The sequence below is a fragment of the Cryptomeria japonica genome, chromosome 8, assembly GCF_030272615.1.
Source record: "Cryptomeria japonica chromosome 8, Sugi_1.0, whole genome shotgun sequence".
NCBI lineage: Eukaryota > Viridiplantae > Streptophyta > Pinopsida > Cupressales > Cupressaceae > Cryptomeria > Cryptomeria japonica.
The window spans coordinates 579,770,737-579,788,441 of NC_081412.1; the positions used below are offsets into that span (position 1 = coordinate 579,770,737).

General features: G+C 33.1%; 1 protein-coding gene across 2 annotated transcripts in view; it reads left to right on the forward strand.

Annotated features, from left to right (window-relative positions):
• LOC131039498 (disease resistance-like protein DSC2) overlaps nucleotides 1-15,765 on the forward strand; it is a 72,111-nt gene extending 56,346 nt beyond the window's left edge. For both annotated transcript variants that reach the window (XM_059209909.1, XM_059209910.1), the window contains 2 exons: nucleotides 14,364-14,785; nucleotides 14,872-15,765. In XM_059209909.1, coding sequence (XP_059065892.1) covers nucleotides 14,364-14,785; nucleotides 14,872-15,567 — 1,118 coding nt within the window. In that variant the 3' untranslated portion in view covers nucleotides 15,568-15,765. The remainder of the gene's footprint in view (nucleotides 1-14,363; nucleotides 14,786-14,871) is intronic.
• The last annotated feature ends 1,940 nt before the right edge of the window (nucleotides 15,766-17,705 follow it).

A 17,705-nucleotide genomic window follows, 5' to 3' on the forward strand; every position in this document is an offset into this window, starting at 1 on the left:
TTAGAATTCTCATAACTAAAAACAAGAATGACATTGACTTGATGAGGTTGTTTAATCTCCAAGGATACATCTTTAGGAGGGAGAGAATCAAGGAAATTGGTAATGATTTCATTTTCTTTCTCCAAGGTATCTTTATGGGTAACACAAGCATAAGGAGAATGACAAACATAATTCATTAATGATTCATCTATAATGAGAAATTCATTAACGTGAAAAGAATGTATGGTATCTATAATGTGGTGAAAATTAGGGTTAAGTTTAAATTAAGATTTATAAAACCACTAAATGAACTAATTAACCATTACATTTGGAAGGAGAATTAATTTAATAGATCTAGCCTCAAAAGAGTGAGATTTAGATCAGATTCAACCTCTTTGGGAGAGGGATTTCTCTTATGATCCCTTCTAGAATGGATCTTTTCGAGGAGATATGACTTCGCTCTTCTGATATGACTAATTCTAAACTCTTCTTAAATCCAAAATTGACTTGAATTGATTATTGATGATTAGGGAAAATAAATAAATTATTGAAGCAATTTGACATAAACAGTAAGCTATAGATATCCTATTGAGACAAAAAAATGGACCTAGGTAAAAGAAGATGTGTAAGACCCATTCCTAGAAATTCAATGTAATTTTTCAAGACCAGGTAGCATAGATTCTCCCCGGTCCTTTGATTTTGTCATCATAAAAAACTGAACCTCTTCCTCTCTATAAACTCTATTTATCCTCTTGAGTACAACTCTGCACATGTTTCCTGCACACAAAATTAAAGGGAAATATGTTGGGAATAGGGGTTTTCCTTAGGTCAAAGCCCAATTTTGGAATTAACCATGAAATTGAATTGATAAGTGTTATGAAAGACTCTAATGAAATATTTTCCTCTTTTGAGGCAAATAATAGAAATTCTTAAAACAATAATGTATACCTTAACAATGTTTTGTTTGTCTTCACAAAGGAATTAGGGTTTAATTTATGTTATCCTCATGAAACATAGATCATGGATGTCTTCTTCAATGCTTGAATTTGACTTCACTTTTGATTGAATGCTTGATGAATGAATGATAGCTTGACCACTTGAATTTTCTAGAGTGTAGATCTTGATTTCAATTTGTTAGGGGTTAAAACAAGAGGGGTAAACCTCCTTTTATAATTGACCATCGAAAATCAAATTGAATTTTCACAAGAAGCTGACATAGGAACCAAATTCTTCTCCATCAATGATGATTGTTAGGAGGGTGAAATCTGGGGCCCAATTAAGAGGCCTAGGGCGTGGTATGTCTCGGTCTTGGAAATTAGGAGTCCAAATTTGGGGATGAACTAGGAAATTGATAAAAATGATGAATAGGTAAGTGGTGTGAGAAGATTCGACATTGCAATTAGGCCTGGGAAGATAGAACACCAAAGTGAGGCCTATACAAGGACAAGTTTATAGGTGAGTATAATTTAGGATGCTATAGTATCATTAGGAGAGGTAGTGGAACTATCATCCACTTGCACCCAATAAGCCTAATGGGGGAGATACATTTTAGAACAAATATAAACATCATTATTCAAAGATTCATCCTTAGAAGGGGGAGTTTTGAAAGAAGTATTCATAACCTCTTCGTGCACCAATGTGCTCTCATTGGTAGGACCAATTTGGGAGAGGATAAATTAATGTCCATCAACACTTTTTCTCTAGGATAGGTTCCACGTATGGAAGGTTTTTATGATATCATCCTCTTCCTCTAAGGTACTCTAATGGGATAGTCACATTTTAGGAGAAATATCAACATCATTCTTCCAAACTTTATCCTTATCTGGGAGAGTTTTAAAAGAATTGTTAATGGTATCCTTCTGCACTAAAATGTACTCATGAGTAGTAAGATCTTTAGGAGAGGGAAAAAGTGAAACAAGAGAAGCTAATCCATTATCACATCCATAAAATACATGCATCATGAAACTAACTAAATCAAAACAAAAAGACAACAATTTGTTTTTTCAAATGATAACATATGCAAAATGCATGATAAAAAGAGATAAACATGTGTAATTTCTATAATTTTTCACTTGTAAAAGTGCATAAAAAATGATTGAATGCATCTAAATCTTAACATAACATGTCATAAAAATCAAATCTGAAAATGTATTTGAAAAATTATGCAACCCACAAGTCAATTTTAGAGTTATCAATTAGGGTTTTTATGAATTAACCTCTAATTTTATGTCATTTAATTGAAAATATGATCTATAGATACAAATATGAATATTAGAGTCCATACAAATCATATCTAAGACAAGGAATACACAATAAGCATGTAAGAAGTTGGGTTTACCAAAATGTAATAGTGTAACTTAGATATTTAGGGTTTCACCAATTAAGATAATAAACCACTAACCAGCCAAATTAACCATACATTGGAAGATGGGTGAATCCAATGATATAGCCACAATCCAAATAAGGAAAATGATTAGATTCATTAGTTTTTAAGTTGCCCTCTTTCTAAGTTGAAATGGATTTGCAATTGTAAAATTAGGGTAAAATAGGTGATAATTGAAGTAAATTAATGAATATGAAATGCTACAGATGTCCCATGGAGTCACAAAATGGGATCTGAGTAAAATAATAGATTCAGAATATAATCTCAGAAGTTTGGCCTAATTTTTCAGGACTAGGTATTATAGATCCACCCTGGTCCTTTGAATTTTCCTCTGTCAAAAGTTAAACATGTTCATCACTGTCAACTTTTCTAGAATTTATGAGTACATATCTTACACCTATTTACTACACATAGAAAGAAAAGGAAAGATGTTATGGATAGGGATTTACCTAGGTCAAGACCCAATTTAGGAATTAACCTCGAATGAAATAATGCAAATACTAAAATAATTGTTACGAAGATATACCTTAGATATACAATTTAGTTGATGGCAATGCAATGCTTTTTGAATGTAATGATAAATGTTGAATGTACTGGTATGACAAAGACATGAACATGAAAAAAGCTAATCACTTACACATTTTTGCATGAAGATCGATGTAATTTTTCTCCATAATGCTTGAAGGATGATTATGCATCGTTATATGTCTGAAAATATTGGATGATGAATGCTTCACGGATGCATGAAAATTATATATAGGTTGTTGTTCGAGCCCTAGATCTAAAATGAATTGATAAGATGTTTATATAGGGTTCTTGACCTAAATTATTGATTAGGCTTACCTCTAATGCTCATGTGTAGCCATGGGGACTAGAAGACATAAAGGAGATATAGGGCCTACCCCATTTCAAATTAAGGACTTCTTAAGGTTGACCAAGGCATTTTGGGGCGCCTTGGTCTAGACTAGGGTGCTCCATGCCCTAGTCCTCTAGCAAATAGGACTAATACAAATAGAAATGATAGAGGGACCTTGAAGATGGGGCCTACCAAGTGTTTTTAATGACATCGAAGCTGGAGAATAGGGTTAAATCAGACCTAGAGAGGGGATGGAGATAGGACACACTAAATTAGGAGCACCAACATGAGGTGTAAATTTAATTGGCTACAATTTATGACACTACACATATTAATCTGTGAGGTTTTACTTTTAATTTGTGGCCTAGTCATTAAGACATTGCATCAAGCTCTTTAAAAGGTTGACCATTATGAGGACCTATCATCTTTTGTGAGCCCTTGTTGAGTCTACCAACTACGAATCACATTAGTCTTGTTGGAGATTGTATTCACAACAACTTTAGGGTCCCTGATGTTGGAATTATCATTATATCACCATGCCCTATCTAAGCCCAACCAATATTATTTGTGAAATAGGTTTTTTGCTTGGTTTTTAGTCTCATAGACTATTTTTTATTATATTGGGAGTTTTTATAGATATGGGCTAGCTCTATCTTTGTGTATTTGGATTTATTTTATAATCACTCAACTTTATGAGCTTTAATTATTATCATATTTATATAATTTTTCTCTCTTCCTAGTAGACCTCATCAAAATCTTGTTTGGAAATACAACAACACTCAAGTCTTCAGAGTTATTTTTATGCACTTCGGAGTCACTAGTTCCTTCTAAGTGCCCTCATACATTTCACAGTATTCATGACTTATATGGTGATCTTAATTATTAGTCATTCCTGGATGATCCTATTTGTGATAATAATGTGCCTCATTTTTTAGAGAAGATAACCCATATTTATGAACCTTTGGAGGTTTTTGAGACTTATGATGAGGTTGCAATTGATTTAGAGCTTCTTGATTCTTTGTTAGATGTATTTCATCTAGCTTCACATAAGATGTTCATCATCCTTAATCTATAGGATTATCATTGTCTTCTTGATTGGGATTCCTATTTGACAGACATTGGTTCATTGTTTATGGAGTCTAACATTTTAAATTTGGAGGAGACACTTGAGGGTACTTCTTTATACTATCACATCATCTTTATCTTTGGATCTTTGTCCATATCAATTGCTACATAGTTCCATTTTGTCACTTTCTTCTTTGTTTGGGCATGCACCTGATTGGAGTGTGGCATCGTCATATTTATTGAACAAGGAGACACATGAGTAGCTTTTAGAGATATGATTATACATTTGGATTCTGCTTCCTATCAATTCCTATCTAGAATGGGAAGCATACCTATATCTATACATAGTTTTGTTTCTTCCTAAGTGGAGACAAGTTGTTTGTAAGCAGTGAATCTTTCTTTGTCTTAATATATGTACCATTCTTGTAGGTTATTATTCATTATGGTGGCTACATAGGCTCTAGACTTCCATCCTATAGGGGGGATATTTCTTGTATTTTCATCATATATGTAGTTCTTGGAGCATATTGGGGAGACCTCGATACATCACTCATCTTGTCACTTATCTTTATTTGCATTAGCTCTTTTGTGGAGAGGAGTTTTATCCCATGAGGTTTTCTCCTTTTTTTTCTTTTTAATAGATTAATTGCATTTACAATATGCATGGGTACCTCCCATGACATAGTTACCAATACCCATATTGCATTCTCATTTTAGTATTGCATTGTAATTTTTCTCCCCAAGTTGAAATTAAGGGGGGTGTTAATTATTTACTCTTTCTTAAGTTCCACTTACCTAGATATAGTTGTTATTATTTAGCATTTCCTATGTTCATTGGTATTTACATTAGGGTGTTTCTACCTACTTTATGTACTCATGCCTTATTAAGATACTTGTCTCTTTGTGTGCTCTCCATTTTTCTTTCTCTTTCCTATATAAGAAAGGCATTTGTATATTGTTAAATATCTCAATGCATCATTTTTTCTTCGTGCATCTATTTTTCTCTTTCTCTCTTTGTGGAAGAAGCATGTGTTCACTTTCCTAACAACTTGAGAGGATTGATCCAACAAAAATTACAAAGATCAAGTTGAAAGTTCATGCTAGTATTTGATAGAAATAAGTGAAAGTAGAAATAAATAAAGGAGTAAAAGAAAAGATAACAAGATGAGATCATCTTCTAGAAAATTTGAAGAGATACTTCATTGTTATTGATTATGTGTTAGAGTTGTTCAATAAGATGTGGGGTTTGAAGGACATAGGTAATTTTGTAAAGAATACACATAAGATTTGTATAGGGTATTGATTAGAAGAGGTCACTCTAAGATAAACAAGCAGAAATTAGCCCATTACATAAAGTAATAAAGCCAAGTATTCAAGAGGAGGTGAATTTTTCTAGAGTGACTACTATTGAGGATGCTTATTAGTTTTTCCTATAGGTAAAAGAGAAGATAAATAGAAGAGATGAAAAAAAGTAGAGATGAAGAGGTCATGATGGAAAGACTAGAAAAGTATCATATGGAGGACAAAAAATGATGAAGATAACAACAATCAGAAATAGAAAGGAGATAATTTGTACTATCCTTGTGAGAAAAATAATAGTGACCTAAGAAGTAAAGGAAGGTCTAGATGAGGACGTAGAAGAGTAGGCTTTTATGGAACCTATTTCCAGAGTGGGGAAGAAGGAAATAAATCATACAAGTGTCCACATCATCAAGGAAGGACTAATAGAAGACTTGAAGGTAATGCATGAGTTGTACATGTAGATGAAGATGTTTAATTTGAACATTGATATTAACATGTAGAAAGAAGAGAAGTTCTCATTATAAAAAAATTCTTACTAAATAAGGTTAAAGATCCATTTCAAAGAAATTTTTTATTTCACATAAGGTGCAAATGTGAAAATAGAGTTTGTAATGTTATCATTGGTAGTGGTATCACTAATAATATTGTTTTAGATGAAGATGTTTAATAAATTAAATTTGGAGAGTATGAGATATTCACATCCATATCAAATTGAATGGTTGCAAATAATCATAGATCTTTGGTCAATGAGAATTGTTTAGTGAAGTTTTAGATTGAGAATTAGCATGATGAGGTACTATGTGACATCATGCCTATGGGTTCTTCTCGTGTTTTATTGGGGATGATGTGACAATTTGATCAATTTGCAGTACATGATGGACATGCCACCTCTTATTTATTTACAAAATGATGAATTTTGCCACTAATTGAAGCCTCTAAAGGAAGTGGAAGAAAAGGTTTTAGAAGTGAAAGAATTTGTTTATTCATTCTTAGAATTTTTTTGGATGTAATGAAGCACAAGAATATGTGTTGTGTATTGATTCCTAGAGTTCATAAAGAATAAGATCAAGATATACCAATAGAAGTATCAGATCTATCAAAGAATTTTTATGACATTGTATTAGATAATTTACTAGATGGCTTTCCATCCATGATGAAGATTAGTCATTAGATGAATTTGAAACTAAAAGTTGGTTTCCTAAATAAGGAATCCCATTAAATGACTCTTACGAAGAATGATTAATTGAATAGATAAGTCTAAGAGATACTAAAGAAGGGATTGATTTAAGAGAGTTTGTTTCCATGTGTAGCATCTATAGTACTAGCAAAAAATAAAGATGGACAATGGAGAATGTGTATAGACTCTTGAGAAATTCACAAGATTACAATCAAATACAAATTTTGATTTCTAAGGATGGATGACCTTATGGATTGTTTGAGTAGATCCCAATACTTTATGAAGATTAAACTGAAGAGGTGGGTACAATTAGACCTATACATGAGAAAGGGATGAGTAGAAGACAACCTTCAAGACTAAAGAGAGCTTGTACAATTGGTTAGTCATACCCTTTGGGCCAACCAATTCAATGAGTATATTTATGTGACTTGTGAATGAGGTATTGATAGAATTTTGGAAAAATTAGATGAAATTTTTATTTTCAATTAGACACCAGAGGAACACATTATTCATTTTTAAAATAATTTTTGAGAGGATGAGGGAAGAGATTGTTTTGATTAATATAAACAAATGCAATTTCGTGACGGATTTGGCGTATCTAGGGTTTGCTATTTTAGTTGAGTGTCTTAAGAGGGCTATCATAAAATGGCATACACCAAGGAGTATTATAGGGGTAAGATCATTTCATGGTATAGAGAAATTTTGTAAAAAGCTTATTATGAATTTTAGTAGTATTTGTGTATCCCTAATAGAGACAATCATAGGCGATAGGAAGGATTTTATGTGGACTATAGGAGGAGACAAGGGTTTTGATATGTTGAAGGAGGAGCAGACCATTTTTGAATTTTCAAATTATAGTAGGGTATTTTAGGTAGATTGTGTTACTAGTGGTAGTCCTATAGGACCTATTTTGAGTTAGGAAGGTAATCTACTTGCCTATTTTATCAAGAAGCTTAATGATTCCAAGAAAATATATTATGTATAATATTTGGAGTTTTATGATATAATTTATTTAAAAATAGAGACATCATTTGTTTCCAAAGGAGTTTATTTTAAATATTGATCATCAGGATTTCTAGTATCTTAATAGTCAAGAAAAGTTAAATCAAAGGCACTTATAATAAAAAAAAAAAATTGGAGAGATAATTTTGTTTCAAAGCACAAGAGTGGAAGGTCGAACAACATTGTAGATGTCTTAAGTGGAAGGAAAAATTTGTTGAGAGAGATGAAGATAAAGGTTTTAGGTTTTGATGAGTTCAAGAGTTAATATCTTGAAGATCAAGTGTTTATAAAGGATTGGAGAGATTTCTTGGAGCCTATTACTCTAGATAGTATGAAGTGGCTGGATTACTTAATCCAAGATGTGATTTTTTTAAGAGGAATCCAATTGTGCATTTTTAGGAATTTCATGAGAGAGAACCTAATCAATCAAAAGAAAATTTTCAAGGGTTGGTTGGATACATTGGTCAAGATAATACCAATTCTCTTGTTAGTGAGAATTATTATTGGCCATAGTCACAAAAATATGTGAAGAAGTTTATGTACAATTGTAGAGTATGGTGGTGTTAGGGTTTAGACAGTTCTAGATCAAACACAAATTAACAATTATATGTAGATACAAACACAAAAGATGAAGAAAAATGCATAACACAGATAACACAAAGATTTAACGTGGTTCACCCAAGATGGGTTACATCCACAGAACATAGTTGTCCAATATTTTCTTATTATCTAGTAAATCAGTACAACACACCAACAATGCCCTTACATTCCATCTACTTATAATAAGCGATTTTTAGGGCAACACTCAAAACCGGTAATTTTTAGGGTTTTCTTACAAAGTCTTTTTTTTCAACAAAAAACACAAATTTTTTTTTCCTCAGGGGTTGTGCACCTGAACCCTCGCTTATTCGGTGACTACACCACTGAACCCCTACTCTTAGGGCCTGGCCCGGCCTGGCCCCAAACCCTGGCGAGGATACATGATGAGTGTAGATTACTTTCCTGATCAGTCACCACATATCAACAATCTCCCACTTGGAGATTGATCACGCTCCACACCAAACAATTTCTCACTTGGAGACTGATCTTGGACGACACTACTAAATTTGCAGCTCCCACTAGACAAAACTCCGGGACTTGGTTGTTCCTTAATTCCACAGTTTTCAGTCAAGAAGGCCAAGAGAAATTGAGGAAATTAGCTTCTCTCATGGGACTACCTTTGTGAACGTATCTGCAGGATTATCAATTGTATGATTCTTCTCAAGCTCTAACTGGCCACCCTCCAAAACAGGTTGTATGAAGTGGTAACCTTGTTCAACCATGAAACTATCAAATTTAAAATACCATTGTCGGGGTGCTTGCTTCAGGCCATACAAACTCTTCTTCAACCTGCACACTAATTCCTCCTTACCTTTGACCTCATATCCCTGTGGTTGGTGCATGTAGATTTCCTCTTCCAAATCCCCATGGAGAAAAGTTGTTTTAACATAGATAGTTGTTCAAGGTGCAAGTCTTCTATAGCCACAAGACTTAGAACAGTTCTAGTTGAAGTCATTTTTACAACTGCAGAAAATATTTCATCAAAATCTATACCCTTTTTCTATGCAAATTTTTAACCACGAGTCTGGCCTTATATCTTTTTTGTCCTCCATTCTCCTCCTTTAGCCTATAAACCCATTTATTTGGCAAGGCTCTTTTTCCTATAGGTAATGCGACTAAGACCCATGTCTGATTCTTCATTAAGGAATCCATTTCCTCTTTCATGCCTAGCTCCCACTATTGTTTGGCGTCCACCTACATTGATTCTTCATATCCTTTTGGTTCACTAAAATCAGTTAATAAAATAGAATACAAAGAAGGAGAAAATCTTTCAGGAGGTCTACTTAACCTCGTAGAACATCTAACACTTGGAATAGTTTGTGGGATATTTTGTTATTGCTAAGCATCAAGTACCAATGGCATTTTATTTTCAAGAATCTCATCCAGCAACACATATTCCTTTTTGACCTGTTCATGCTTCTTTTCCTGCATTTTTTCTTTATATGTGACCTTCTCATTGAATATAACATCTCTACTTCTAATTATTTTTTGATTTTCAAAATACCATAACTGATAACCGAAGTCATCCATTCCACATCCAATGAAGGTGTATTTTTGAGATTTAGCATCAAGCTTGCTTCTATTCTCTTTATCAACATGGACAAAGCTTCACAACCAAAGGTTTTCAGAAAAGAGTAATTTACCTTTTTACCAATCCATGCCTCCTCTATAATTTCACCATCCAAAGGCTTTGAAGGCCCTCTATTTATCAAATAATTAATAGTATATACAACATCTACCCATAAATGTAGGGGTAGTCTAGCATGCAATCTCATGCTTCTAGCAGGCTCCATGATTTTCCTATTCATTCTCTCAGACACACCATTTTCTTGTGGGGTTCCTAGAACCATCTTTTTCCTTCAGATTCCATTGAAAGAACAATAATCTTTAAATTATTTTCTACAATACTCACCTCCATTATCAGATTTGAGACACTTCAACCTTTTTCCTGTCTCATTCTCAACCAAAGATTTCCATTTCTTAAACGTTTCAAAAACATCTGATTTCTATTTTAGGAAATATACCCATGTTTTTCGAGTTGCATCATCTATAAAAATAACACAATAACAAGAGCCACCGAGAGATGATACCTAAATCGGTCCATATACGTCTGAATGCACAAGCTCTAATTTCTCACTCTTCTTCTCTTTTCCAACCTTGAGAAATCTGACTCTTTTTTGTTTATCATAAACACAATTTTCATAGAATTCTAAATCAATTTGCTTCAATCCTGGCAACAAATTTTAAGAGTGAAGGATTTTCATCCCTTTCTCACTCATGTGCTCGAGTCTATGGTGCCAAAGTTTTGAATTTGTCCTTGCAACATCTATTGGAGCTATCCCTGCAACAACTTTCTGTATAGAAGCTAACGTAGAATAAGTATTACTAGTACACAAATACAATGTGCCTACCTTTGCACCTTTAGCTACTACTAATGCACCTTTAGTGACCTTCCAGACATTGTCTGTGAACGTAACTATGCAGCCTTCACTGCCCAGTTGACCTGTAGAAATTAAATTTCTTCTTAAATTAGGAACATATCTGACCTCCTGCAACAACCAGACATTTCCATTTTGCAATTTTATTTTTATCCTGCCTTTTCCAACAATCTGACAGGGCTCATCATCACCCAGATGTACCTGTCCAAAATCACCTTGAACATAATCTAGAAAATATTTTCTATGGGGTGTAGCATGAAATAAAGCCCCTGAATCTATTACCCAAGAATCATTAACATTATCTAAATATATGATGAAGGCATCTTGTAAAGTATTACTTGCAACATTAGCTTCCTTACTGTCATCTTCATTTCCATCTCCTTGTTTCTTTTTTTGAGACCAGCAATCTTTCTTTAAATTTCCTAGCTTTCTGTAGTACTAGCCATCCTAGCTTCCTCTAGATTGAGAGAAACCTTTCTTTGACTTCCCTCATGACTTCTCATACCCAGGGCCTTTTCCTCTTTCCTTTGATCTTCCCTTATTATCAATATTCAAAACAGTTCCTGATGATGTTGAAGTCTCACCTATGTTTTTCTGTCATATTTCCTCGCTTAGGATAACACCAACAACATGATCAAATTTCAGAGTATTTGAACCAGAGACAGAGTTACTTACAGCCATAACCAAGCTATTCCATCTTTTTGGCAAAGAATATAAAATTAAGAGACCCCTAACTTCTTCATCAAAGTTAACTTTTACAGAAGTCAATTGGCTGGTACTTGTATTAATTTTTTTTAAATGATTTGCTACAGATCCTCCCTCACTTATTTTCATATGAAACAAACTATTCATAAGAAATACCTTATTCGAAGTTGTTTATATAGTTTAGCCAGTGTCGCCATGAGCTCTGAAGTTGTTTTTGCTTGTGATATATTGAATGCTATAAATGGCGCAAGGCACAATCGGATGGTTCCTAGTGCCTTTCTATCTAGAATATCCCATTCTTCAACTAGCATCGTGGTCAGTTTCTTTGACTTTCCTTCCAGTGGTCACCACAGATCCTTTTGATATAGGTAATCCTCCATCTGCATTTTCCATAACTAATAATTTTGGCCATTGAACTTCTCAACCTTGAGTTTGGTTTCATCCATTGCTTCCACTCAAAACTGAAAAGTCCCTGCCAATTTACAGAAATACAATGCTCTAATACCAATTGTTAGGGTTAAGACAGATCTGGAGCAACATAAATTAACAATTATTTGCAGATATAAACACAAAAGATGAAGAAGAATGCATAACACAGATAACACAGAGATTTAACGTGGTTCACCAAAGATGGGCTACATCCACAGTACACAGTCATCCAATCTTTTCTTATTATCCAGTAAATCAGTACAACATACCAACAATGCCTTCACATTCCAACTGCTTATAATAAGCGATTTTTAGGGAAACACTCAAAGTTAGTTATTTTTAGGGGTTTCTTACAATGTCATTATTTTATTTTTCAGCAAAAAGCACCAAAAAAAATTTCCTCAGGGGCTGCACCCTCGAATCCCCGCTAAATCGAGGGCTACGCCCCCAAACCCCGATGAAGATACATGACGAGTGTATAGTGCTTTCCCGATCAATCGCCAAATTTAAACAATCTCACACTTGGAGATTGATCAAGCTCCACACCAAACAAGCGGATGGCCAATGAAGTAAGTCAAAACATTGAGCTATATCAATAATTATGTGTACTAGAGATGTCATACAAAGATATCAATATATATTTTGTTCTTATTCTACCATGATCATAAATAGGGAATTAATCAATATTTGTGGTGATTGAGAGATTTTATAAGATATAACATTCCATTCCATGATAGAAGACTTATCATGTTGTTCACATTGTAGAGTTGTTCTTTTTATAGTAGTAGTAAGATTACATGGTCTAGGAAAGTGCATAGTTTCAAAAGAGGTACCAAATTTATTGGGTACATGTAGAGGACCTTATGGAAGAAGTTGAATACAATGAATGTAAGAAGAAATTTGTGTTAGACTACAGACAAGTACACAAAGAAGGTCCAAAAGCTAGTCTCTGCATGCTACGATATTTCCTAGGAATGTTTAGTTAGCTTCTTCAATGGTCCATATGCTCATTTTTTTCTCTCTTTAATGTCATGTTTTTCTTATTTACAATCACTCATTGTTCTCGCTCATGTACTTTGACATGACATGAAAACAGTAATGGTGGAACACCATGATAATACCTAGGTAATGAACTCTGATAGGGACCATGGTGGAACATTATGCGACATAGAACATAGGTAATGATAGTTTAGTTATAAACATCATCTAAAAATTGATGGAAAAACAAAAATGGCAAATAGGAGTTTGGAGAACCTATTGAGATGTTTAGTAGGAGATAAGCACAAGTGATGGGATTTGTTTCTACCACAATTTTTTTTACTAAGATGAATTTTCATACAGACAAAGGAAAATTAAAAGTGAAAGTTTAGAAAATTCAATGTTGGTGATGGTGTTATGGTTCATCTGAAGAAAGAAATGTTCCTTGTGAGAACATATAATAAGTTAAAAATGAAAAATCTTGGACCATGCAAGATTGTAAATAAATGTGATCCAAAAAATGTATATGATGTGGGGTTACCTAGTTGAATCAACATATCATATGTATTGAATAGTGTGGTTTTGATAGAATATCATGGAGTTAGTGAAGAGGGATTAGTAGAAGCATAGTGGAGTATTATGGCATCTACTGCTAAGAAGGAAGGGGTTAAAAAAATCTTGAATAGTTGTCGAAATAGAATTACAAAAAAAAATGAAGAATATCTCATTAAGTGGAAAGGAAGGCTTGTTGAAGAGTCATCTTGATTGTCTAAGGAAGAGGTTTACCATCAGGGATTTTTTCTAGGATTAGAGATGCGACAAGGTCACTTCTCAAATCATCCTAGGTGTCTCATGTAGGAGCATCTAGTGTTATAAGAGAAATCTTGCATCACCAAAAATAATTATATTTTCTTTTTGTTTTATAGGTCTCGTTTATTGTTTTGGAGCCCATATGATAACACTTACAAGGTATAGGACAAATAGAAGTTTGAAAAGGTCAAAAAATCAGTTGCTATTTTTAGTAATTTAGCCTATTTTTAATCAAATTTCAAGTCTACTAAGAATTCTAATGACAAGGTCACTATTATAGACACCATTATAGTCATTTTTTATATGACAAAGTAAATTACTATTGACCTCAATAAAATTAAATTTGAACTAATTGTCTCCTTAAATGACATTTCTAATAAAACAAAATTCATTGCACCACTACACCATGACAGAACAGCATTTTTTCTTTATAATTTTCTTTTATCTTTTGTTTTTATGAGATTAGACTGTATTATGTTCTTATTTCGGTTGAACTTTGTATCTGTTTAACAAAGATAAAATAGCCTTCTTGAATGATATCATATTTAATCCAAGACTAACTTCAGTGTCTTAACTAATTATTTGTTCTGTACAGAGGAAAATGTCACTTGACAATAAGTTTGGACTTTTATTTTACAGGTCCGGTGAAGAATGTGTTAGGTTCAGTAGACGCAAAAGAATCAACTCAAGAAAAGTACGAAAATGGTGATACAGCTTTGCACATGGCTGCTAGGGAAAACTGCTTGAATAAAATGAGGCAGCTAATAGAGTTTCAACCGGAACTGTGTTGTTCTGTTAATGACAAAGGAAAAACGCCGCTTTGTATTGCGGTGAAACTAGGGCATCTAGAAGCAGTAAAACAGTTGATAGAGTCGAGGCCAGACGCTGTCACAATACGGAATCATCGTGGAATGAACGTGCTACATTTAGCTGCCCAAGTTGGCCAAGTGGAAGTTGTTGATTATTTGAGAGAAATGGTAGGCCTCTCAGACCTGGTGAACCAGGGTCTTCAAAGTGGAGACACACCTCTGCATATTGCAGCCAGCAACGAAAACTCTTGTGTAAGTTATTCCTATTACATGCTTCTATTGTCCTTGTCAGATCATTATCATAAAATACTAACTTACTAGAAATATGCGTTTTATAGATGGTGCGTTCGCTCCTGCATATACATGGCATAAACAGAGGTGCAGTTAACGAAAAAGGCTTAACAGCCCTCGACATTGCAAGAGAAAACATGAAAGACCACAAAAGCTACCTAGAGTCAGCGAGCCCAATGTTAGCGCTTTTGTTGTTAGTGCTTTTGTTATCTAGTGCTTTGAGCGCATTGCTCATTTACGTGTCCGCATTGCTCATTTACGTTTCCGCACTCGTCGTTTACACTTTGTTATCTAGTGCTTTGGGGTCCGTATTGCTCGTTTGCGTGTCCACATTGCTCGGTAAGGTGTCCGCATTGTCCGCATTGCACATGCCCGCATTGCACATGCCCGCATTGTACGCATTGTTCGTTTTCGTGTACGCATTGTTCGCATTTCTCGTTCCAATGCCCGCACGGTCCGTTCCAGTGTCCGAATTGTCCGAATTGTCCGCATGGACCGCATTGCTCGTCGTTTACACTTTGTGGATATGCTTTCCTTTCATTTATGGTCATTCATTTATGATCTCGTGGTCATTCATATATGATTATACGAATCGTACGGCGGATACTGCACTGTATTACATATGTGGGAAGATCATGGCCGTTTTTAGATTTGTGGTTCCTCTCCGCTCTTTTACAAACTTTACAGTGCAGCTGATGAGACTCAACAAGCTGAGTGCTATCCTATTGTTGCTGACCGAATAGTGGATAAAACTAGAACATTGTGGTGTTTCACCGGTTGCGCCGGAGAAAAACCAAGTACTCTAATTTGCTACAAGAAAGGCTGAAAAATATTCAAATTTCAAATTTAACTTACAAATTGTGTAATTGTAGTAAAGACAGAAGTGGTAATGAACTAACTAGTATATCTATCCTTAGAGATATATAAGTATGTTGATATTATATTTGTTCTTTATTCTACTTTTATATTTGTATATTTCTATTAAACTCTTCACCAAAGCAAAAAAATCTATTAAGAATAATAATAATAATAATTATATTATTATCATATCTTTATATTATTATTAGGATATTAGATTGACATAATTATGAAGTTAACTGATAGTATGATAGTATGATGAGATAGATAGATTGATTAATAGTTAGACAAAATTGCTTAATAGTTAAACTCAAAGTGAGTGGTAGTTGAGAGGCAAGTAAATAAAATAATTTTTTTATACTTTTCATGCATTTATGTGTTACAAACATGTTGAAAGGAAAATAAATAATATATATATTGCTTTCTATGCATTTAAGTGTCACAAACACATCAAATTTAATTCTTCTTAATTTGTACATCCATTATGTGAGTGTAATACGTCTTCGCTTTTGTTTTTTATTTTTTAAATATATTTTTATTTATATACAAGTCATTGATGTAAGTTGAATGCTTATTTTTTATTTGGAAAATATGAATGGAATTGTATAGATTTTCGATTTTTCTTAAAATATGATTTTGTTTGTATTCAACAAAATCATGTAATTTGAATGTTTGGTTATTATTGTGATAATATTCCATGCTATTGCAAACAAATCTCTTTGAAGTCTAAGATTTTGTTAGTAATAGGTTTATAATTATTTTTGTTAGATTTTGAATGGGTGTTTATTGTTTCCTTGCTTAGCTATGGTTTTATTTCAATGTCAAGTGGTTCCAAACTAAATATTTAATCACATCTAAGTTTAAAAGTAATAAGTAGCTATTTTACTGTTATTGGAAAAAAAAATTATAATCAAAATAATAATAATAATTTGGTCATCCTCAATATAATTAATTTTTTAATAATATGTAAATATAAAATTTAGAAGTATATATATATATATATATATATATATATATATATATATATATATATATATATAAAATTGAGGTTAATTGTATTATTTTATTATTAATATTTATAGGTGATTATTGTGATTAGAATTATTCTCTTTTTGAGGAGAGTTAGGAGATTATATAATATTTGAAAAATGGGGATTAGAGAACGTTGTCTTCTATGCATTGGTGAGGTACTCATTTGTCATGTTTATGCTTGTTTTTGTTTTGGCCATTTGATGGTCATGCAATAGGTTTGATTAACCATTAAGTTTTCTTTGAATTTTCTTGGTAGTAGTTGATGTTGGACTATTTAGGACAATTATCTATTTCTTTATTAATTAGGTCCTTTAATTGAAATTTCAATTAAGCTAAATTTAGGTTCTTTTTGTTCTCTAGAGTTTTTTTGTATAGTTTTAGTTCTAGTTGTAATTGAGATTAATTTAGCTTTTACTTTGCATTTTTTTAGTTATTCTAAGTTTTAGATTAGGGAATATCTTGCTTTCTATAAAGCAAGTCATTCATTCATTGTAATTATGCATCTCTAATAGTGCATCTCTAATCATTTGAGTGTGCAATAATACCAAATTCTCATGTTGTTATAAATCATTTAATTTTTGTTTGAACTTTTTTGTGTGACAAGTGTTTTTCTTGTAGATGATTCTTATTTCTTATGGTTGTATCATCAAATGTTGCCTGGTACCAAAGTGCAATCTTTGCTTCTATATGGTATCAGAGAAGACTTGTCAAATTCTACTCCACATGCTTAAGAGATGTAATTTGGGGTGATTTTTCAATACAATTTGGACTCAAATGGAGGTTTCTATTGCATTTTTCAATACAATTTGTGCTCAAATGGAGGTTTCTATTGCATTTTTCAATACAATTCAGGCTCAAATGGAGGTTTCTATTGCATTTGCAGCATCCCAAATACCTATGATTGATTTTCATTTCATCAAAATTTGAATAGTTGAAGTTTTGAGTTAATTTGGTTGAAAAATTTGGACTAAAAATTTGGGAACTTCGGAGC